This window comes from Sceloporus undulatus, chromosome 6, assembly GCF_019175285.1.
Source record: "Sceloporus undulatus isolate JIND9_A2432 ecotype Alabama chromosome 6, SceUnd_v1.1, whole genome shotgun sequence".
Classification (NCBI taxonomy): domain Eukaryota; kingdom Metazoa; phylum Chordata; class Lepidosauria; order Squamata; family Phrynosomatidae; genus Sceloporus; species Sceloporus undulatus.
In genome coordinates, this window is record NC_056527.1 from 79,410,481 (window position 1) to 79,434,864 (window position 24,384).

General features: G+C 39.0%; 1 protein-coding gene across 2 annotated transcripts in view; it reads right to left on the bottom strand.

The window, feature by feature from the left end:
• Positions 1-10,821: 10,821 nt before the first annotated feature.
• The window catches only part of EIF2AK3 (eukaryotic translation initiation factor 2 alpha kinase 3), a 37,385-nt gene continuing 23,822 nt past the window's right edge, over positions 10,822-24,384 (bottom strand). The window contains exons 10-17 of one of the 2 annotated variants that reach the window (XM_042474614.1): positions 23,459-23,568; positions 21,735-21,857; positions 21,047-21,196; positions 19,796-20,570; positions 18,239-18,406; positions 16,261-16,362; positions 14,530-14,592; positions 10,822-11,833 (exon numbers count right to left, since the gene is read on the bottom strand). In XM_042474614.1, the coding sequence (XP_042330548.1) occupies positions 11,669-11,833; positions 14,530-14,592; positions 16,261-16,362; positions 18,239-18,406; positions 19,796-20,570; positions 21,047-21,196; positions 21,735-21,857; positions 23,459-23,568 (1,656 nt within the window). In that variant the 3' untranslated portion in view covers positions 10,822-11,668. Of the gene's footprint in view, positions 11,834-14,529; positions 14,593-16,260; positions 16,363-18,238; positions 18,407-19,795; positions 20,571-21,046; positions 21,197-21,734; positions 21,858-23,458; positions 23,572-24,384 lie in introns of both variants that reach the window. The other variant, XM_042474613.1, reaches the window with a different exon arrangement.

Sequence of the window (24,384 nt, forward strand, 5' to 3'; positions counted from 1 at the left end):
TAGATAGATAGATAGATAGATAGATAGATAGATAGATAGATAGATAGATAGATAGATAGATAGATAGATAGATAATCTGTCCACTGACTGTAATGGAGCCATTAGCAAATGTCTATATTTTAATTATTGGTAGAATTGGATGGAATTCAGGCAAAATGGCCCCTATTCACGTTTTTTTTCAGAACTGGTTTCAGGAATCGGTTCAGGAAACGGATTTTCCGGTAAGTGGGAGTGGGCCCATATCTCCTGTAGACTTATGGTGACCCTATGCATATCATAGGGTTTTCTTAGGCAAGAAATATTAAGAGGTGTTCTTGCCAGTTTTTTCCTCTGAAATATCGCCTGGTATTCATTGGTTGTCTCCTATCCAAGTACTAACCACAGCTGACCCTGATTAACTTTCAAAATTAGGTGGGATCTGGTATCTTTAGGGTATTTAAGCCAAACTTGGATAGGCTCATATTAAGAAGTAATGGTCTTCCAGATAGTCAGGACCCAAGTCATACAGGGCTTTATAGGTCATAACCAGCACGTAAAATTGTGCCTGGAAATGAACCGGTAGCTACTGAAGCTGGTTCAATAGGGAAGTTACCTGTTACCTGTAAGCAGCCACAGTCAGCAATGTGCCTGCAGCATTTTGGACTCCCTGAGGCAGCCCCATGTAGAATGTAGTACAGTATTATAGTAATCCAAATGGGATGTCAAATCTAGCTACTGGGACATAGCTAGATTTGACATCTCAAGAAATGGGTTCAATTGATGTGCTAACTTTAACTTTACAAACACCTGGCCACTGCTGAGAGTTGTGTCTCCAGGCTCAAGGCTGAGTCCAATCTTCATTTATTATGTTACAAAAAGACATATGTACATTTGTTCTCCTAAACATTTCTAGCATACATTTTTGTGATCTCCAGTCCACTTCATCAGACGTAACTGTACTATATAAAATATTTATTGCTTTTCCCCAGTTAGTCTCAAAAGTACTACTGGATTGTCTCTTTGAATACTGCTCCAGTTTGTATAGTTCCCCATCTAATTTATTCCTTCTTACATTCTCATTATCTTGCCAAATCCTATCCATGTTTCCTCATATGTAAATCCCATGTACAATGGAGCTTGCTTGTAGGTAACTGTCCATAGGACTAGAAACATTACAGCTTGTTAATGTGTGTGTGCGCCTTCAAGTCACCTGTCAATAGCAATGTGTTTCATAGGATTTTCTTAAGCAATGAGGAATCAGAGGTGGTTTCGCCAGATCCTTCCTCTGAAATATAGCCTACAGCACCTGGTATTTATTGGTGGTCTCCCATTCAAGTACTAACCAAGGCTGGTTTTGCTTAGTTTCCAAAACCTGATGGGATCGGTGCCTTTAGAGTATAATAATCCATATTTTGTAATGAATGTCTAGATTGGAAAAAAATGGTGGAGGGAAGTAAAGGTAGTTCTCCCATGCAATTTGGACAAGGGATACAGGGGAGTGATTAGTTCATATTCTAAAAGCTATCCATCATCTATATCTATATCTTTATATAAACACATTATGTACTGTGATCTGAACAAGATAACTATCTGCAATCACTATTAATGTTCTTGAAACCTCAGCTCCTGGAATGCCTCTGTGGGACCTCAGTGTGTAGCATGCTTGGTCTTGAGAGGTATATTGCCTGGGCTAGATCTGCTGCAGTGAAAGCACTCCAGAGCTGCTAAAGGCAGTGCAAGCATCCCCTTAGAAGTTGGATAAAGTCTGCCTATTGGCAATCCACTCAGTATTCCACTACCTTTTCCCACAGCTTCCAACATTTTATAGATGAAAACCAAGACACTTGTGGCTGAGCAACAGCAGAGTGTGGTCAAAAGGGTGTGTCCAGGTAACAAAAGAACAAAAGTTATTAACGAGGAAGTACATATAAAATTGCTAATTTAAGTAGAGACATCCCTTGGATTTATGCATTGAGTTGAGGAAAGCCTGAAAACAAAATTACACCAAATTAGCCTTCTGGGAAGGGAAAGATTCCATCTCCTGCTGAGTTAACTGAAAACTTCTTTTCACTTTGAACTCGGCAAATGAAATAAACTGAGGATGCAATAAGAAAATGAGAGGCGGAAAGAGAAACCAGGTCATTTTAAAAGAAGCTGAGAAAGCAGGACTCCAGTGCATTGGCCAGTGCCCACTATACCAAACTGGAACAGTTGGAGGGTATACTTCTCTTGATGCTTGCAAGTCTGCTCTGGCTCCATGCATTTGACATGTATGAGTAGATGGAGAAGACTATGAAGCAGCCAACCTGCTTCAGGTTCTGGACAAAATCCAGCATAATGCTGGAGCTAATGTCAGGTTTTATGTACCCTCAGAGTTGTTCCCATAGCAAGAATATGTTTAGGGGTTGTTTTTTTGCAGGGTGCTTTGGGGCCTACAGTGGGCATGAGATGAGCCCCTATGTATGCTCTATTCAGATCTTGTGTGAATGGAAGTCCACCATTGATGCAGTCCACTGAGTCCAGTGCCTGATGCAGTGAAAGTGATATGGCCTCGAGGAGAAGTTTGGGGAAACAATTCTGAAAAGTTCATTCTTGCATGTCTTTATTTTCCTCCACTCCTTTGTGGAATATGAACCAGTATTTTAAATCTTCAGGAATTGCCTGCTTTGAGAGAGAGGCAGAATAAACAGAAATACTTCTCTTCCTTTATGACATTCCTTGCTTTAATTTTTTTTTTAATTTTGATTACAGCTTGTGCCTCCCTTATCCAAAATACTTGGGACCTGAAGTGTGTTGGATTTTGGAATTTTTCAGATATTGGAATATTTATATATAATAATGAAATATCTTGAAGATGAGAGCCAAGTCTAAACATGAAATTAATTTATGTTTTGTATACACCTTATGCACATAGCCTGAAGATAATTTTATACACAATATTTTAATAATTTTGTCAGCCACCCATGTAGGCAATTTTGAATTTTGGAATATTGCAAATTTTGGAATTCCAGATAAGGGAGACTTCTATATAAACTCTGTAGAGCAGACAGGCCAAAATAAAGCTGCTTCAGGTCACTTTGGAGGTATGCTGTTTAAATGACATATGCATCTTAAGAGGCCAGAAGCTGCACCAAAGCTGGACTCCAGTCCTTAGGAGTGGAGCATGGCTTTGGCGTGGCTTCCGGCCTCTTAGGACGCATGCAGCATTTAAACAGCATACCTCCAAAGTGACTTGAAACAGCTTTATTTTGGCCTGTGTGTTTGGGCCCTAGATTATCAAACAGCAGTATCCTTAAGCCAACCAGAGTGAGAGCAACTATTCCTATCATCACCCCAGGGATTTATGGTGATGCAATGGTTAAATGCCTGTACCGCAGCCACTCACTCGCAAACCATAAGGTTACGAGTTCAATACCAGCTAGGGCTCAAGCTCGATTCAGGCTTGCACCCTTCTGAGGTGGCTAAAATGAGTACCCAGCTTGTTGGGGGCAATTAGCTTACAGTTGTAAACCGCTTAGACACTGCTTAGTTCAGTATGAAGAGGTATATCAATGAAGCTGCTATTGCTATTTCTGGGGGAGCAGGGGATGATGGTGGCTGCAAATGTCCAGAATACCTTAAATCATGCTCACTGCCACCACCACAAGGATAACAAAGCACACGGGGAAAGTTTTGTTTCAGTGTGACCTGGTATTTACTAATACCCTAGTTGCCCTGTAGATAGCAAGTGAGAATGCAATCAGGGAAATTTCCCTCTCATTCCTTTAAGGGAAGCAGCTCCTCACAAGGTGATTTGATGCAAGGTGTTATGTCTTCTATTCGAGAGATGCCTACATTTATATCTACCAGACATTCTGTTCTTGGTCTCTGGGATCCTTCTGCCAGAAGAGGATGTGTAGGCTGAGGAAGCTGCTCCTCTCTCGCTCTCTCTCTTTTAATGAGAAACAAGGGCTATGAAAAAAAGATATCAGATGAGAACTCCTTCATGGAAGGGAGGAGGTGGTTTAATCCAGCAGACTCACAAATTTGATGGCGATTCTGGTTTCGCTGGCAAGCTCAGGGGCAGTCTGGTGCTGGAAAAGGAAAAAAATATTGATAAATAGCAAAGAAAGCACAAGAAAGGTAAGTGACCTTGCATTGCGCTCCTCTGTTGCCACCATGCCCTTGCAATTTTGTTCTGTTGTGATTTTATCTTGATATTATATTGATTTAATCTAGCATTCCTTTCCTATTCTATTTGGTTTTTACTGTGTCCCTAAATTGCAAAAACGAAATCAAAGGAAGAGTTAACAGCAGGAATACTGTAGAGCAAGGCAGGTATATAATACCAGTATAGAGTTATGTACTGATCATGTTAGGAATACATGATCTAGATAATATTTTTTACAAATAAAAGCCAAGTTATTCATACCAAAGGATTTTGGTTTGGTTTTATTGGCATGGGTCTCTTAATGCTAATGGAGCCACAGGCATTTTATCCTATAGACTGAATTATATATTTATTTCTCATTTAAACCTTCATATTTTGGAGCTCAGTTCCACATACTGGAACTACATGTTTCTGGGCTAATGCATGGATATGTGGATCAAAGGATTATTCAGCAGAATGAATGATGGGTGAATTTCTCAAATGGTAACAAAAGAGTGAACAAATAATGCCAATGCCAGAGGGGAAAAGTTATTACTGAAACCGCCTATCACACAACTTTCAGTATGTACAAAAGATGCCCAGCAATGAAGCAGTTGTGGACTTTGGGGCTGGGATTTTGCCACATTGCTGCCTTGAAATTGTCTCTGTCTAGAGTGTATTTCCTCTGGTAACCATAATAAGTTATGTGTGGGGGAGCATCTTGCTTCTGCAGTGTATCTCTAATTTCTAAGCATTATTGCTTTCTTGAACACTGTGCCCATTCTCCTTCTTCTGTCCTTTGGAATATCATGCCAGAGCAGGAGTGGACAGAGTATGGCCCCTAAGAAGTTGTTAGGCTGCAACATCTAGCATTCCTCACCATTGGCTATGCTGGCTATTGCTGATGGGATGTACAGTCCAGGAACATTGGGGAGGCAGCATAAGCGCATTAGGAATTCATCCACCTTGAGGAGAAAAGTGTCCAGCAGATGAGAGGAGGAGATGATGAGCAACATAGTTACAGAGTGGAGTCACTGGAAACATCTATTCCATGTGGTGGTTTTTAGTGTTCTCTCACCCCTCTCTTTGCCTAATGAATGAAATACTTCACTTACAAGGAATATCTCTGAGCACTTATATCCCCAGTATTGCAGTCAGTTGCTATGAATAGATAATAATGACTTAATGATGACAGGCTACTCAGTCAAGTGAGTCACCCCAGTTAGTGAATAAAGCAACAGTGTCTTCTATTTTTCTTTCCACAACTTGGGTAAATTTGTTTTATTTCCTCTGCCTTAAGCCATAATCGTGGAGAAGATGACTATGAATATCAATATATCTTTGCTACGCAATGCTTGTACTGCAACCTTCTGTTTGGTGAAAGGAAGTAGAAACCAAACAGAAGCAGGGATTGGATTCAAGGAAATAGCAGTTGGAATGATACTCACTTTTATTGATTTGCTGACTCTTCTGGGAAATACTGTGGTCTTTATCTGCCCATTGATGGAAAAGAGGCTCCGGACCATCACCTACATGTTTATCATGTCCTTGGCTATGGCGGATCTTCTTGTGGCTTGTCTAGTGATGCCATTCAGGTAAGAAATCTGCTAAAGAAAAAATGTTTCCTGTTGACATAAGGTTTGCCCCATCTCTAGTCACTAATGGGTGCTGTTGCTGGAAAGATACCACCTTTGCGTTAGATAATAAAGAAGAAAATAAAGATTGCTAAGAAATCAATCAGTATAGGATAGTGGCTTGAATGCTGCCTATATTCTGGCCAGGCTTGCAAAATAGCAATAAGAGACAATAGAAATTCTTAATAACATAGAAGTAGCTATACACAAGCTTATGTTCTGCCTAAATACCAAACGAAAGTATTGATTCACTTCACTTGGCCATATATTTCTCTGTAAAAAGGACCTACTGTTCTCATTTATAACATACATGATGCACATGTTTGTCTTTTTGGCATCTAATTCAGTCTATTTAAAAGGAAAAACTTTCCAATCTTCAAAGAGGGAACATTCTTTATAATAAGGGACATGCTTTATGGCCTTCAAAAAAGGACATGCCTTATAATAAGAAACAAGCTTTCTGGCCTTCAAATAAGGGACATCCTCTGGCAATATTAGTTGAATAGGACTCAGGACTCTGGGAAACTATGGTTCAAATTCACACTTGGGCATGGAAGCCCACTGGTTGATCTTGGGGAAGTCACACTCTCCATAGAATTGTGGAGTTGGAAGAGACCACAAGGGCCATCCAATCCAACTCCCTGCCATGCAGGAACTCTCAGTCATAAGAAGGGAAAGCTTGTCCTTAAAGGTAGTTGGGCCTGAAGATCTCAGGTCATGTGTAGGCACATGTGTGTGTATGTGTGTATGGGAGGGGAGGGTATGATCCAGTAGACAGTGTGGAGCTTTGTCATATTGGGCTTTATGCATCAAAACCTGCATTTTGCATTGCTCCGAGACAAACTAGTAGCCAGTGAAACTGATGTTAACAAGGAAGTTGTGTGCTCCCTAAGACCAATCTGAATTAACAACCTGGTTGTGGCTTTTTAGGCCAGCTAATACTCTTTAAAGGCAGCAACATATAGAGTATGCTACAATCATCCAAATGGAATGTGACTAAGATGTGTACCACCATAACCTCCAGGAATGGAAGGAGTTGACACACTAGTTTTAACTATGCAAATGTACTCCTGGTCACTGCAGAAACCTGAAGGCTGAATCCACAGGTGTCCCTCAAACAGGTAACTTATATTTTCAGGGAAAATACAACCCCATACCCGGATCTGTCTTCCAACTAAGAACCATCTCGGGATTAAGTTTCAGATACTTGGTCCTCATCCAGTCCATTATTTATTCCAGAAACTGGTTTGGAACCACCCATTTTTTAATTCGTTTTTATGAATTTTGCCTACCATGCCCTTCTATTTATGCATTTTACCTAGGCATCCCTCCTCTCTTAACCAAAGTGTATTTGTGCATTTGTCAAACTATACACATTTTTAGATGCTTGCATTTTTAGAAATGCATACTTTCTGTATGTGTACTTTATTGCTCCAGAATAATCAGCATGCCTTGCAAATATGTGAATCCTTGAGGCAAGGTGCCTTTCTTCTTGCAACGAGGTGCAAAAAAGCTACTTTTTCCAAGACTGTCAAACACAAATTAATTATTTTCCATTTCTAGCTGCAACTCAGTACCATGGAACATATCCCCAAAATTTTCTGTTGCAGACAGGCATTATTTTTAGGACAAAAGTCAGCAAGGAATCACTGTGTTTCTTCAAGATAGGAAACTTGACAGTAATCTTTAGAAAGATCACCTCCGTAAATTACCTCAGCAGAAAACATAAGAAACTGGGCATGAGAAAATAGGTGGAAATAGACTGGAATGGCTAAGAAAACGGTGCCAATAAAAATCCGTAGTATTGCTATTTCTGTCTACAGCAGGGATGTGAATCATGCAGTCCTCTAGATGTTGATGGAGTGTAACTCTCATTTGCCAGACTGCTTTAGACAACGGGGAGGAATGATGAAAGCTTCCATCCAACATATAGGAGGTACATTATTCCCATCCCTGCTCTAGACTATGAACCTCCCCCATAGGATGAGTATGAATGAACTGGCTCTGCAGAGGGAAAAACCTAATGAAACAGTCTTCTTGTTGTCGGCTCACATTGCATTTTTTGGTCTCCTCTTTCAGTATCGTTTACGAAGTAACAGGCAGGTGGCTGTTTGGGAGAGAGTTCTGCAAAGTCTGGATCTCATTTGATGTCATGTTTTGCACTGCCTCCATTGTCACCTTGTGTTTTATCAGCCTTGACAGATACTGCTCCGTTGTTACTCCCTATCACTATTCAAAGAGGATGTCACGGCAAAGGCAAGTAGATATTGCCCTCTGAATAGAGCAGAGTTGTGCAAGCCCCATCACGACATTGGTAGATCTCCCATGAAAACCCCCACTTTAGCATTTTTAAAACAACGTTAACAAACACTGGATGTTACTATGATTGTGCCACCAAAATAGAGGTTTAAAGCTAAAAGCTGTTTCCTTAATATACAGTTCAACCACAAAGTATAAACTAACTGCTGGAACTTTCACTAAAAACTATGTTCTTGCATTTGAAGGTGAATTGAATACATTTTCCTTTTGCTACAAGCCTACTTGAAAGTGGGTATAGCTATTCAGTTAATTTGTCAAAAGTGTTTCATGATTGAGACTAAGGGGCTGCATGTCACAAACAAAACTGGTGTAAAAGCTTAGCAAAGCATCTAAATTGTAAGGGTAATGTACAAGGTCCAAAGGACTTCTTGCAACCCAGGAAGTTTCTGTTTGAAATCCCATTTCTTCAAAAAACAAAACAGAAGGCTTTGGGCAAGCTGATTTGCTTCCATCTCCTATTTGCAGTATGAGAATATTAATACAGGTCCTTTATAACAGCAGATTCACTAGGCTAACATAGCAAGTACATTATTATACTGCTTACTGATGTACTAAGCGCTGTTTACAAAGTATAGGCTAATTGCCCTCAAGCTAGGTCCTCATTTTAGCAACCTACGGGAATATGCCAGTCTGAGTCGACCCAGAGCCCCTGGCTGGTACTGAACTCATAAGTTGGTTTGTCAGTGAGTGGCTGCAGTATAGGCATTTAACCACTGTGCCATCAGGGATATGAAATGCTCTAAAGTATTATGGCCTAAATCCAATTATTAGTCTCAACTAATGTAAATCCACTGAATCAGTTGATTTATTTAAGCCTTGACTTAGCAGTCAGTAACTGACTCAGTGACTCTATAGTGAGGATTAGCAACTGAATTTAGGTCCAAGTATGTGCTGAACTTTATTATTATAAAACACATTCTTTTTAGTAATCTGATTTTGTGGCATAGTTTGTTCTGGAGTTAAAGTGTGAACCCCAAAATATAAAGAACCAAAATATTTAGACCATCCCTGGACTCCTTCTATTTTCCATCTGTCGTATGGATCAAAAGAAATGGCACACCTTTAATGCTCAATACTTACAGTGATTGGATCACATGGGAATATACTAGCAATTTTCTCTTTTCATTTTCAGGTGTATCATTATGACTTGTATCGTGTGGGTATACTCCTCCCTGATCTCTTTTTTACCTGTCATGAAAGGCTGGAATGAGATACCTGGTGTAGACTTTGATGCTACCAAAGAATGCATCTTTGTCACCAACTGGATTTTTGCCATTATAGCTTCAGCTCTAGCATTTTTCATCCCCTTTACAGTCATGTGCAGCATGTACTTCTTCATCTATCGTGCATCACGGCTCAAAGCCTCTCGCATTGTTTCTCAGACCCTTGATCTTCATTACCATCCACACAGTAAACGCCAGAACAACCTGCAGCTGGAGAACAAGGCAACTCGCACAATAAGCATCCTTATATCTGTGTTCATTTTGTGTTGGCTACCATATTTTGTCTTCAATGTATGGTTAGCCACTAGAAGTACCAATGCCACCAGCAAAGTTCTTTCTGATACTTTCAAGATTATTACGTGGTTAGGCTATTGCAATTCTACAATCAACCCCATGCTCTATGCTTTCCTTAATCGGGACTTTCAGCGAGCTCTGAAGAAACTGCTTACCTGTAGGCGCAGGTCTCAGGTGGACATTCATGAGGACATTGTATCTATAGCCACTTTTACAAAAACAGCTCAAGACCCAAGAGTACACTGTGAAAAAACAGCTGTCTTCTGCAGCTCTGAAGAGCACAGATGAATATGAACTTCATTATTATTTCTACTACTATCCTTGCTAAGTATTTAAGTATTGCTAAGTAAGTGAGCACTTAAACAGGCAGAGGTGGAAGGCAGATGAATGAAAACAGCATACGTATTGTCATCCAAATATATACACACATACTCATGCATCTGTCCATACATTTAAAGAAGATGTGCAATACATTCTGAGAATCACTAGTCTAGGATTAGGCACAAGTTGAAGACTTGTCCATTCAGTTTTAATGGATGCATTTCCTTTATTTATTCCATATGTTTTTCAGTAGAAAAAAATATAATTGCACTTAGTATATGACAGTAAGAATCAAAGTATGCTAGCTAGCAACCAAAGGGTCATGTGTGCACTGGAAAACTAAACTCTCCTTGCTACTGTTCTTTGCATTGCCAACCATGTGCACTGCACTCACAGGGCTACAACATGAGTACACTTACATGTATAAACTCCCTCAGATCCCTTTGGGAGCTGTACCACTGGCTGGGAGATTCCATAATCCACAAACATCACATCCACAAAGTTTTCCAGGAGAGGGGAGACACAAGGCTTTCACCTGACTTTCCTGCAGTTATCAGGATGGCTGCTTTCTTCTGCTACTTCAGGGAAATGGCATTGTTAATCAGGCTTGCTAACAGCATAAGGTTTAAGCTAGCCTTCTCCCTCACAGTACTCCTGAGACCCAGCATGTGGGCATAGATCCCCTTACATGCCTTGGCCCACAGCTTGGTGAGCTGTGAAGAATCTGGTTTTTCTGGAATAGGGACAGCGAGGAGCAGCCAGGGTACCACAGAACCACACAGTAAGGTTCCAAGTGCCATAGGTTGCTCATGGATTGCACGTTGCCTGCCCATATACAGAATGATGGCTCTTTGGGGTCAGATTTTCACACAGTGCTGAAATCAAATTATTCAATTTATAATTTCAAGACAAGACAACCATATTTAAATAAAAAAGATTTTATTAAATCAGACTTGAAAGAAGTCGCAGTAATTAAATGCACCTAACAATTGTTCCAAGTGCATACTGTACACCACCAACCCAAAAGGATTGATTTGCCATTTTATAAATAAAAATTAACATATTTACAATGAAAAGATGTTATCAAGCAAGATCATCTTATTTAAGAAATATGTTAAGACCTGATTATTACAAGCTTGCTAGTTAACATTGGACACTATGTTCTAGGAATTACAAAAATTTGAATAAATGCATCATTTGTTACTGTGGCGTTTCAAGCCTGCCAAATCTTTTTCCATCATCATCTAAAAAACTTTTAACAATCTCTACTGAATAGAAACAAATCACAATTGCTCTACAACTGGCTAATCACAGTAGACCCATTTTCATTGTGCATGTCATCCTCCAGGGACAAAATAGAGGCTTTTATATTTTAGTTTACTTTAAGATCATCATCATGTCTTAATGTAATCAAGACTATATGTCAGGGTTAGAGACCAACTGGTTCTATAAAAATACAGAATTTAATTCTATTTACATAATAGTTATCCTTCTCAATTTCCTAGACAATATTTACAAAGTCGACACACTAAAGAGCGTATCAGGACTAAAATACGCCATCATATGAAGTGAAAGTCATTTGCTTCAAGAGAACTGAAAATATTAAACAAATTCTTAGCTCCATCCAAAGATAGCTGACATAAATATGACATGAGAAAATAAAGCTGAGAATGGGAATGTTCCAGGGATACTGCTTGACACTGAATCCTCCTGCTGAACTGACCACAATAAGGTTGATTCGTCGTACTTATTCCAGATTATTTAGTCAACTATCTTGAATGCTTCATTCCAGAGGTACTCATTGTCCGTGATCTCTGTCTCAGCACAGGTTTTGCTGGGAATTCCAAGTCTTCAAATACAGGGTTTTCTATAATGTCTGCAGCTTCCGGTCTTTCCGTAGGACTTGGAGAGAGCATGTGCTTTACCATTGCATACTAAACAGAAAATAATACACTGTGTGATTTCAGAAAGTGAAAAGCATTCAGTTACCATCAATGCCTAGACACTACCATCTCACTACAAAGGGAATGTACAGATACTTCTCAGCCATTTGCAAAATATTTTGTGGCATAGCAGGTGAGAGCAGAGATTGTGCTTCACTGTGGCTCCTCATGCAGAAAAAGAAAAAAGGGGACAGAAAGAAAGAATCAAGAAGATAGATTAGATAAACAGCAAAAGCGGGGGAGCAGAATCAGAGATAGAAATAAAAGATAAAGGATAAGAATGCCTACAGAGAGATAGATTCTTTGCTTACTCTGTGAAGCTAAGCTGTAACTGTGCAATATATTTAGTATTTCAGTCACATTGGGGCGGGGGGAATTAGACACGCTAGGACACAGAAAGTGTCACCAACAGGATACAACCATTAAATAGTCTTTGTCACTTCAAATGGATAACACAGAGGACTCTAAGCTCTCTTGAATAGGGGTTTCTGCAGCCTCTCAGCTGGTAAAAGCTTCCCACTTTAGAAGCCACTTGGGATTTTAGTAACTGAGGGGCCCTTCAGACCGGCACTTTGGCTCAGCCTGGGGGCAGAGTTGGGCCATAGCATCTCCATGATGCATGCCCTGCTCTTGCCCCCAGGGCACCGTGGTGCCACCCCACACAGTGTGTGACATCATAGCGCTCCTCCAGCACTACATCTGCATGATGCAACACCAAAGGAGCCCCATATAGCTGCAACACCATGGCTACTGCACCCTGAAAAAGCTGGATCAGGGGCATGGCATGCAGTTGCCATGGCCCTTATCCAGCGAAAATGGAGGTGCCTGCAGGCTGCCCCTCAGGGACGATCTGTAGAGCCCCTGAGTTAGATCTACAAACTCTGTTGTGTGGTGTGTGTGGGAGCCAATTTAAATCTAATTCTAGGTGAAATATGCTCAAATATCCATCTACATGATCTTGTAGTATTAAACGGCCAGGGTAGCTCTTGGACTCAAATAGTGAGTCCTTTCCTCACTTTAGGTTGCGAGCTATGAAGGACAAATATCAAGGACACAAGAACTGGGTCACAACTGGATCAAGCTTCCCCATGTTTTTAAGTCACAGGACCACAATGAAATCCAACAAGACAATCTACCACAGATGATGTTCTGAACACAATCACAGATTGAAATGAAAAACAGACATATTCACAATTAGGTAAATATAAAGGATATAAAGGGTGAGGTGAATATAAAATGCTTTCAAGAATTTTGCAAGTATAGATCACTGTATCTGAGAACTCCTTAACATGATCAGAAGAACCAGGTTGCAAACAAACCACTTAGAAAAACCACTTGTGGATTCTATAGCATAGATGCAGTGGATGGGGCAGTTTTAATACAGTACTGCTAAATTTTATGGCACTGAACCTTTAAGACTATACTGTGATATTTCTGCTTAACTATTATTGTTTATACATTTGTGTGGTACACAAATTTGCAAATAGGAAAGTTGTAAATATACTTATTAAAAATAATGTTAACGTTTATTTATTTTGAATAAATTTGAACACTGGATTTATATCCTGCCTTTCTCCCAGAATGGAGTTCATACTCTACCTAGTACTACTACAATAAGCCAATCAATGATATGGACATTGCAAATAAATAAAAACAAATGGAATATGAAATAAAATTTATTCTTAACTTCAGTTTATGTCATTGACATCACAATACATATAATGACAAAAACAGACTAAACATATGACAAAATCCCCTTTGAAATGACAACCACTACGTCAACTTTTCTAAGTTATGCATCATTCACTATGCATATCAATTTAATCCACCATGGTTCAGCCTTTTGCAGGCTGGAAATAATTTTTCACAGCTACATCTACTTATTCTTGTTGCTGTGTTTTGCCCCCCCCCCCCCAATTTATGGCAATCCTATAATAGGGTTTTTTTAAGCAAGATTTTTTTCAGATATGGCTTATCTTTGGCTTCCCTTGAGGCTGAGATAATGTGACTTGCCCAAAGTCATCCAGTGGGTTTCCATGCCTGAGCAGGGATTTGAATCCTGGTCTTGGGGGTTGTAGTCCAATACTCAAACCACTGCACTACACTGGCCCTCACCATATTTAATTAGAATTCTGGATTTTCTTTACTGAGCATTTTGTTTGAAAAAGGGAAAGACAAGGTTGGTGGTATATGGATTAATGTGATATATTATCCAGATTTGTTGGTTTCCTTTTTTATCCAGTATGGTTTTAATTCTGTTGATAGTTTTAAGTATACAGTTGGGCCCTTGCTACCCTCGGATAGCAAAAAAACGTGGATGCTCAAATACATTGTTTTCAATGGGTGTGTACGTATGCCCATTTAAAAAACTGGGGTTTGCTGTTCATGAGCTCAAATCTGCTGATGCCAAGTTCGCGGTTGGCATGGATGTACTGTATTTTAAATTCATACAATGTGAATGTTGAGTTGATCTGCTTTATCTTTTGTAAGTCATCTTGAATTAAGGGATGAAAAAGTGGGATATAAAAAAAATCATCATCATTCTCTTCTACATGACCTAGCAAGTAATCACTGGCAATTTAAAATTATGAAATGTGAAATTGAGCAGTCCTGTGAAGGAAAAAGAGTCCAAGAAAAGCTCCAGACTAACAGATACATAAAGACTTAGAATTTAAATGTGTACTTACCTCTTGTGGATACTTCTGAATAAATAGGGTAGGAAAAGTCAAGTGCCTTACTTCACTCAATGTCTGTAACAACATGTTTAAAAGGTATTTGTACTGTTACTTAAAACAGTGTTCTCCATTAATCACATACATGCTCCAGCTTTAAGTCCCAAACTGTACTTCAGATAACAGAACTGAAGTAATGTTTTCTACAATATATAGAATATTTTTCAAGCCCATCATTAATAATAAGATCCAGTTTCTTCTACTAACTACACATAACCTATACTGTACAAGCTGCCCACACTCCTAGTCCCAGCTCTGTAATTTATTCCGCACATTTTAACATTTTAGATTGTACACCATTAGTAATAATAGGGACTGTCAGTTTGAACTTCATAACACTTTACCTAACAGGGTCTATCCCACCATACTGCATTATAAATACTGCAAAAGTATTGATAATGCGATGTGAAAATAACAGAATAAATATCTAATTTATAAGAATGCTTCACAACATGTTTCTAGGGACTAGATGGGTATCTCTTACATTACATTATATTACATTATACAAGCTTTGAAAAGTACAAGTTTCGACAGGCAAACTCTCCCCCAGTCTAATCTGTATCCCATGTTAGGACATGATAATAATCTGGAACTGCTTGCAATGGGAATATAATTTTACAAATCCAGCCGCAGGTCCCCCAGAACTCTTTAGAAGTACTTAGTTGTCATCTACAGTTTCTTTAGCAGCTTTATGGAATAGAAGCCCATGCCAGTATTTATGACAACTATTACGTAACCTTCTGCTTATGCACTTTTTGCATTTCAGCAGTATATAGCCCTCTATCATTTTACCTGTTGTTGTTAGCTGATATCAAGTCAACTTCAGGTTATAGCGACTCCATGACCCTCTTTGATCACTTGAAGAATGTGTTTGCCATGAACAAACTGTTGGCTTCACAAAGCTCATGCTCGCCTGCTGTATTTTTTGATCTTAGGCCAAATTTCCCTACAATTGGTGATTCTGTTGTTTCCTACTTTTGCATTATTTCAATTGCCTAGGGTTGACTCAAAATGTCCCATTCCTGTCCACTTTAGTTTGTTCAACCCAAGTATTGCGGTGTTTAAACATTCCATGTCTTGCTTTCTATGTCTAGCTTCCCCTGACTCATGCTTCTCACATTCCATGGTTTTATAATATGTGCTGTGCAGCTTTGAACTTTCCTTTCATCATGTCAATAGATGATCGTCTTTTCAGCTTAAGTCCAGTTGTGACATTAGCCACAGAAGTACTTATGATACCTACTGTATCCCAGTAGCTCACTGAGTGCCTTCTGATGTGGGAGTCTCATCTTCTGGCTCTATCGTTTTTTTGTTTTGTTTTGAATTGTCTCACATAATTTTTGTGGTAAAAGACATTAAAAAGGGGGTTACTTTGTCTTCTTCGGAGCAGTACTAACAAGTGTTAGATATAGTGCCGCTGCTGTTTCCTCTGAGAGATCTCCTCTGCTAGTGCCTCCCCCTACCAACTACTGCTGCTTTCCAGTAGCTGTTTGGTACATTTACTCTGGCTCCTCAACAAAAGCCTGCCTGACATGGGAGACCTTATCAGTAGCACTGCTGCTGTAAGCATAGCCTCTTGCTTCATAGAAGCACACAATTCCATCACCAAGTGTAATTTTGCTGCTAAACTAGAAAACATTCTTTAAGTGACGTAGAAAGTATAGCTTCTAGCAGGAGCACACCTACCCTGACTCTCTCCATTTGAGTGCTGAAAGGGTAAAGGAGTTCAAACAGAATCAGACCCAAAGAGAAGATATCCACTTTGTGTGAATAAGCATTTCCATAGACCTGTAAAATTCAAGATAAAAATCAGCAATAAAGCAAGCTTCAGAAATTAAATAAGCCACATTTACTCCTTATTCTTATCTGTTATCAAAAACCACATCATACAGGACTAGAGAGAGCCCTGTTTCAGCTAAGATTAACAAAATACTTTAAATGGATCCAATAATAGTATCTGAAACTTCATAGGCACAAAGTAAATTGTTTGAAAGATGAATATTAAAAGAAATGAATTACAGTAAAGATACAAGACCTCCCATCTGGAAGTATCAATTACAAGAAAATAGTTCTGAATGTTCTAAAAATGTAACATACTTAACTCTCTAACTCAACTATTTACCCCTTAAAACAGCAATACATCAAGTGACAAAATGAAGATATAGGGCATATTCCTTCCACATATCCCTCCAATTTATAACCCACTTTTCTCTTGGCATTTCAATCAGTTTAATAATCAGGGAGAAGTGCTTGTATTTCATGTTAAAATAAGGGCTACAACTTCCCAAGGGCAAATAACAGCCCTCCCACTCCTCCTCCTATGTCTTGCATTGATTCCCAGAAAAAGGTCCTTGCACCTGAAAGAGGCAGAGAGTGGCCACCATTTCAGGCCCTACTGATCTGATTTATACTCAGGAGGAACCTTTTCCCCCTACACCAAATATGAACTGAAGTTACTTATGGTTTTGAAAAAGCCTTCTCCTCCCTTCATCAGGCTTAAGGACTGTGGGCAGGGAGTAAAATGCGGCAACATTGGCACTAGAAGGCTCATTAGGTGTTTTTCAATAACAAAAAATGATGTGGGTATGTGGGCTATTTAGCCCGTACATCTTACTTTTACCACTGTATTGAAGTGAATCACTCATTCTAATATATAATATGATTTTCTTGATTTTATGGTCTATTAAGTGCAAATAAAGATAACTGAACTGAATATCAACCTCAGATGGGAGTGCTGATGCAATTTTAGCCAAAAGAAGGTCACTGAGGAATTGTTCAAAAATACAAAATACTTTAATGAAAATAGTAGATCTTTTCTAACTGAGATTCACACCAAAGTCTGAAGAACAAGAGGGTTCCACAACATATGAACAATGTTGCTGGTAGAAAGGCAGGATATTTAATAAATAAATAAATATATTAATGGAGGATATGTCGACCAGCTGGCTTAGTACTTGTTCAGGATACACCATTGTTCCCTCCCTACCCTGGTTTTCAAATACATACAGTTGACCCATAACTCTGTGGCTGTTTAACATGCATAGTCTTTGACATGTTAGCTTGCTTGGGAATTTTATGAACAGAGGGAAAAAAACAATAACATTTACATTTCTATACTGCTTCATACTGAACTAAGCAGTCTCTAAGTGGTTTACAACATGCAAGCCAGTTGCCCCCACCCCCAAACAAACTGGATACTCATTGGATTGTTTCAATGGGATCTAACTATGTACTGGTGCAGTAGTCAACAATTAACTCAATGGATCTGCTCTAATTAATTAACAGGACTCAGGACTATATTGTTTCAACACAACCAACGCCACAAACATCTTAAAAGATTCAAAACAGGCTGATATGTCATTTGTTCTTGATGTGTGGTCTCAAGTAATTTTTTACTTATGGGGACCTTAAGACGATCCTGACATGGAGTTTTTTTTTGGCAAGTTCCTTCAGAGGGATTTGCCATTGCCATTTGAAACTGAGAGAGTGTGACTTGCCCATGGTCACCTACTGGGTTTTTATGCTCAAGTTGGGAATCAAACCCTGATCTCCAGAGTCGTAGCCCAATGCTCAAACCACTACACCACACTGTCATAGTCATAGCCAAAAAAGACATTATAAAATATTCTTTTATGAGAGCTGAAGAGTGAGGCACAGAACGCACCTGTTCTGGACTCATGTAAAGCTTGGTCCCAACTTGTCCAGTGTGCCTATCATATGTTGGCATTGGTGTTAGAACAGACTGTTCCTCCTCATCTTGGTCCATTGCAGTCACTAGCCCGAAATCCCCAACTTTTACTATATCATCCATTGTGAAAAATATGTTGGAAGGCTAGAAAATAAACAAGTAAACACACATAGAGATTAAAATAGCATATTATCCACATTTCCTATGTCTACTTAGCTCATTACCTTTTCCCCATGTGTGAACTCTACCACTCTTTGTTTCCTCTCTTTTCCAAAAGGCAAAATATATCACAACTAGCAAAGACCAAAAAGAGAGGGAGAGAAAATTTGTGTTTTTCACACTGCCTCTCCTGAATGAGACTTCTCTATGGTGGCTATAACTCCTATTCTTCAGCCTAACTGGCCAGATCACAGCTGTTGTAAAGCATGCACAACTGCAACCAGGCCCTTGGGGGTGTTTTTCCTCCCTAAAAAACAAACAAACAAACCTATATATAAACATCCTACCTTAAGAGAACAAGAGGCAACCAGTATTTATTTAATTTACATTCCACCTTCCTTCCAATATGGGACCCAAAGTACCCTACGATGGAATTTAAAAACAAATATAGCATGCTCTCTCTCAGTTATATCATTTAAGCTATTAAAAAGTATCAAATTAAAACATTAAATTAAAAGTTTAAAACACATTCAGACCATAGTAAACATTGGACCACACCTCATTAAAAAAAACCCTTCTGCTCTGATTAGTTATAAACTGAAGATCTATTCAAATAAAAAGGTCTTTGCCTATTAGCAAAAAGAGAGCAGGGAGAGGGCCAACTGGGCCTTCCTTGGGAAGGAGTTTCATAGTCTAAGATACAACTACGCTTAGATTATCCTAATCATAGCCACATCAACAAATCTAAAAAAAGCAAACATTATAAAGCACAATAAAAATAACATACAACTGTGTTCTTAACACACTTCCTCTTATTTCATTCTGCCCCATTTTGCTATTAATATTCAAGTTCTTTTTAGAAGATAAGCATGCCTCACACAGACAATCAAGGGAGGCAAAATTTTGGAATTTTAACAATCATAGCATTTTAATGATCAATGCCGTGATACAGTGAACCATGCTAGAAGGAACAGTTGTAAAGCAGCGTAAAATTTATTGCTGTACAATTTATTGTATCATCCTATTCAGAACATTTCAAATGTCTTCTCAAAGCTGTGTCAAAAGCACAGTTCTCTTTAAAAACCAATGTGGTGAAATTCCACAAGGAAGAAGTATAGGTTAGTGTGGGAGTATTGTGCTGCAACTGCCCATTCATATTTTGGATCATCCACTCAAGGCCTGCGTGTGGGATGCTTGGTATCTTTCATGTCTTCCATCTGGATTTTTTACACAGCTAACAAATTAAGGACAAATAGCAATGCCCCCCCCCCATGAGAAATACATAGTGTTTCCAAGTAGACACAAGGCAACCTGGCAGTTTGTGCTGGGGTCAGAAAAAAAATATTGTCATAGAGTGTTGTTTTCAATACAAACCTTGAGGTCTCGATGCATTAATCCTTTGCTATGCAAGAACTGAACAGCTTCTGCTATCTGTAAGAATATCAACAGGCACTCTGTCCGTTCCCTTTCCTCTATAGTACATCTTGTGCTCATCCAGTCTTTGAGGTTTTCCTTCCTACAGAGTTGCATCTGGATGTAAAGGTACACTTTTGGTGTAGTAGGCATGGGTTTTCGTACAGAATTCTTAGAGAGGTCCAAACTTAATGTTGTTGGTCTTGGTGGAGAAACAGACAAAGGACTTGCTGATGACGACATCCTATTACTACATCCTTTTGTGCTTGGTTCTTTATCTCCAGAGTGGCTATCCTCAAGTAAATCACCAGTGTTTTCCTTTTTACTAGAAGCATTGTCACAACCAGAGTCTTCAAAAACAATAGATGAAGAGGTCCTTTCCCTCACCCTTACTTTTGGTGCAGCTGGAAGACAAAGTTCAAAGGAATGTCCAGGATCATTTTCATCAACTGTACTATGCTCTATATCACAGTCAGTGAGGAGGCTGTCTTTCATGTTTGACAAAGGATCTGCCATCTGGCTCAAGTCTCTGTTATCAACAGAAGAGAACTCCAGGGGGGAAAATTGGCTCTCTGATGAATCTGATTGGCCACAAGGTATCCCAACAGAGAGTAAGGTCTTCCTTTCTATAGGTGTAGCAATAACTTCAATCTGCTCCTTTGCAGAAAATGGCTCAGTTCTAATTTTAAATGTTGGCACTTCCATTGGACTGGGAGAACTGAGTGGCCAATCAATACTTTTAAAAAGAACACAGAGAGGGAATGAAAAAATACAAAATTTTAGTTCATCTTAAAATGCACTGGCTAAATAAAAAGAGGAGCACAGCTTTGTATTTTCTTATGAAAAACTCACAATTAAATAAGTTTAACGTAAAGTAAATTATCTTTTTTATTACAAATCATCACCAAGTACTTTTCCCCCTTATTAATTTTCCGACTTTAAAAGTACACATAACCGCATACAAGGAATATCCTTTGAGCACTTCTATAGGAATGTGTCAGGGCTTCCTGTGAAATAGCACTCTTGTGACCCTATTCCCAAAATCTGATATCAATAAATAGCCAGAGTCAAATATTGTACTCCAAGGCACTGGTAACATTAAATGCAGAGTAAATGCAGAGTTCTGTCCTGTCTTCGTCTTCTAGAACACAATACATTATCTACAGAATGTTTTCATAAATGAAGACACTTTCCAAGAACCAAAAGAGATACCTTTCATCTTTTAGCCACAGTTTGTCCATTTTTTCTTGCCAGCTCTCAGGTGGTGCTTCTAGCCAAGCATTGAAATAACGAACAATACAAGGATGTTCAAGCTTTGCTAAGGCTTTAACTTCACGCATCACCTTCTCACGAGCCTGTTCCCTAAAATTTTAGAAAGTAAAATTGCAAGTCAAAAAAAGGTTCAGTAGTGATTAAGCTGGGACAACCACTACCTGGCATGGTCATAGTAAAAGGATCCAAATGCAATAGTAGGTCCAAAAAATAATTTATATGAACTGGCTGAAAAGGAGTACTGCCAGCTGTTGGTATTATCATTTTAAAGGCTGGGAAACCAAATCACCAGTTGTGACACAAGCACTATGTCTCTATCAAACACACATGCTCTTCTCAATTCCTCCTAAAATCAGAAGCATCCCATATTCGGCTACAATGGATAGGGGAGAAAAAGTTCCTCCTCCACTCCTGGTGACCACTGAACTTTTCAAGTATGCACACAGAAAATACTCATGTTAGCAATTTTAACCCTTACTATATTTGATGATGTAATTTTTACAATTTTAAAAGCCACTTTGATCTGCTGGATAAATTGAGAATAAAAAGAAAAGATGACTACCGTTAAGGGAACAACTGTGCCATCTAGTGGCATATTACATAAACATAACTAAAACAAAATATTTACCTATTTGGTAGACGGATTCTTTTAATAGCATAGTTACAATCATCTACTTTGTTTCTGGCTTCAAAAACTACTCCAAATCCCCCACGACCCAAACACTGAATTGGTTCAAAATCTGTTAGATATCTGCAAGAAATGACACATAATCAACACCTGACTATCTTTTTAAAGAAATGTTTGTTGTTCACTTATTGAATATATTCATGTATAAGTCTAGAAATTTTAGTCAAAAATTGACCCCAAAAGCCGACTTATCCATGAGTTAATGTTAGTACTGTACTTTGACTCTTATTTTAAAAAAGGAACCAGCCTCTGGTGAAAAGCAAGATTATACTCTGTCCCGGAAGCATTGACCCACCTCTATTCTCTCATCCACCCACCCTTTATTGTGAGCACAAACAGTTATGCTTGCTGGAATATTGTAAGTTCTTTGACACTGTTTTCATTTGCTTCATCCTTTAAATCCTTTGTTACGTGACCCTACATTTTACCCTCGACTTATCCATGAGTCGTATCAAAATCCATAATTTTGGTCCCAAAACTTGGCCTCGACTGATACATGAGGTCAACTTATAGTTGAGGTATGCAACACTTTATGCTGAACAATGCACCTGCTAGGTCCAGGTGAACAGAAATTCAGTGTAGATGATTGAACATTCTGATGGAGCAGCAACAGATCACTTTCTGTCTCCTCTGACAATTTTCTTCCTTTTTGTGCTAGCTCCGAAGGAAAGTGATTTCCTTCTACACAAAAATGAAAGCCTGACAGAAGTGTGCTTCCTCTGCCAATCTCCTTGGTAGAAGGCTTTTTAAAACTAGACTGTTGAAGAATTAGCTTGTATTTCCATAATGGGATGAACTGGGGGGGGGGGGCGCGTCTGCATTTCTCTTGACATAGGACCCAAGGAAGCTGTTTCAGAGAACAGTCTGAGTCCCAGTAGGAGATTGATATTGAGACTTTTTGAATAAAGACCATATGCTCTAACAATGGAATATGGCCATTCATTACTTTGCACTGTAACTTCTTGCAATTAAGGTAGTTTTTAATGAAGAAAAAAAAATGCTTCTCATAAAAGCAATACTCAAATCCTGGCTATGATCCCTTATTTATTGGAAATGGTAATTTTAAATCTTAATCTCATCTATTGTTACTATCACCTTAATATTTTAGTTACCACCTCTAGATTTAAGCACCACTATTCAGATGCCAACGTGATGCATAAAAACATTACTTTCCATCTATTATTTTTTCAACAACAGTTTCCTAAGCTCTGTAAGACATCACTTCTGAAGTTCCTGTGAAACTTGGGAATGGCTTGTTGTGTAGCATAGCACATCAGTTCTGGAAAGAGGGGACTTTCCACATTACTTCACTACACTCTAATAGTACTGCTATTCCACTTTTACAGCTCTGGCTACCTCCTGTTGCATTCTGAGGCTTGTAGTTGAGTGACGCCTAAGAGTTCTCTGGCTGAGAATTCTAAATGCCTCTCCCTCAACTGCAAATCACAGAATGCAACAGGAGGCAACCAGAGCAGTAAAAGTGGAATAGCAGCACTATAAAAGTGTAGTGCAGTAATCTACTCAGAAAAAAATGACAGCTCTCTCCTCAAGAGAAAATGCATACGACAGTTAATGAAACTGAAAGCTGATTAAATAGCACCCTCTCCTCCCTTTAAAGCTTGGGCAATGTATGCTTTTTACCAAACTCAAATGCTTGCTTTTACCTTGATACATAGCCAGAGTTGTTAAAGTCAGCCCAGGTGTTATCTTTAGCCTGTCCTGCAGCAACTTCATATTTCGTGTCTGTCTGACATTGGGTTTCAGACTCCTTTCGCTGCTGATGGATAAGAAAACATCATTCACAACCAAGCAAGATTGAGACTAACATGTATTTGAAAGAATAAAAAAATAATTTAAAATTTTTTTTTAAAAATTAAATGTTTAATTAAAAACAAACCTGGAGCCTCTTTTTTCTCCTCCCATGGAGCCGTACCCCACTCACACCATCTCTTCAGCATTTTAAAGAGAAACAGGCGGATGCTACAGCCCAATTCTGCCCAAAGGCAGATGTCTGAGGAGCAGTGGTGTCACCTGTGCGGGCCAAGCTCCCTGCACTCCCCTCAGAGACATTCACTGGCTGGAATTCAACTTCAGTTTACCAGCCTTCATCTAGCCCATTACAGCATGCAGGCATTGGTCCAGCATCTGCACAGCCCCAGCTAACTCCAATGGCAAGGAGAAGTGGAGCTGAGTGTTATCAGCATTTTACTAGTTGAATTCTCCCTCCCTGAAGTGATCCCAGCATAAGACTTTCTGCTCAGCTTTGGAAACATGAAAAACCACTTTATTAAGTTGAAAGATAATATGAGCATTAAGAAAGGGAATGGTGTCACCACTCACTTGTTTAAAAGGGATTCAATAAATCACCATGATGATTTTATGTAGCAGTTGGTACATTACATCTGGAAGGGTATTTTTTAGGTAACAACATTATACAGTGGTACCTCGGGATACGAAATACCCAGGTAACGAAATTTTCGGGATACAAAAAAATCCCATTGGAAATCATTGTTCCGGGTTACGAATGTTTTTTCGGGTTACGAAGAAAATTTTTGGTGCTTTTTTCGGCTTTTTCGCACGAAACGCGGCT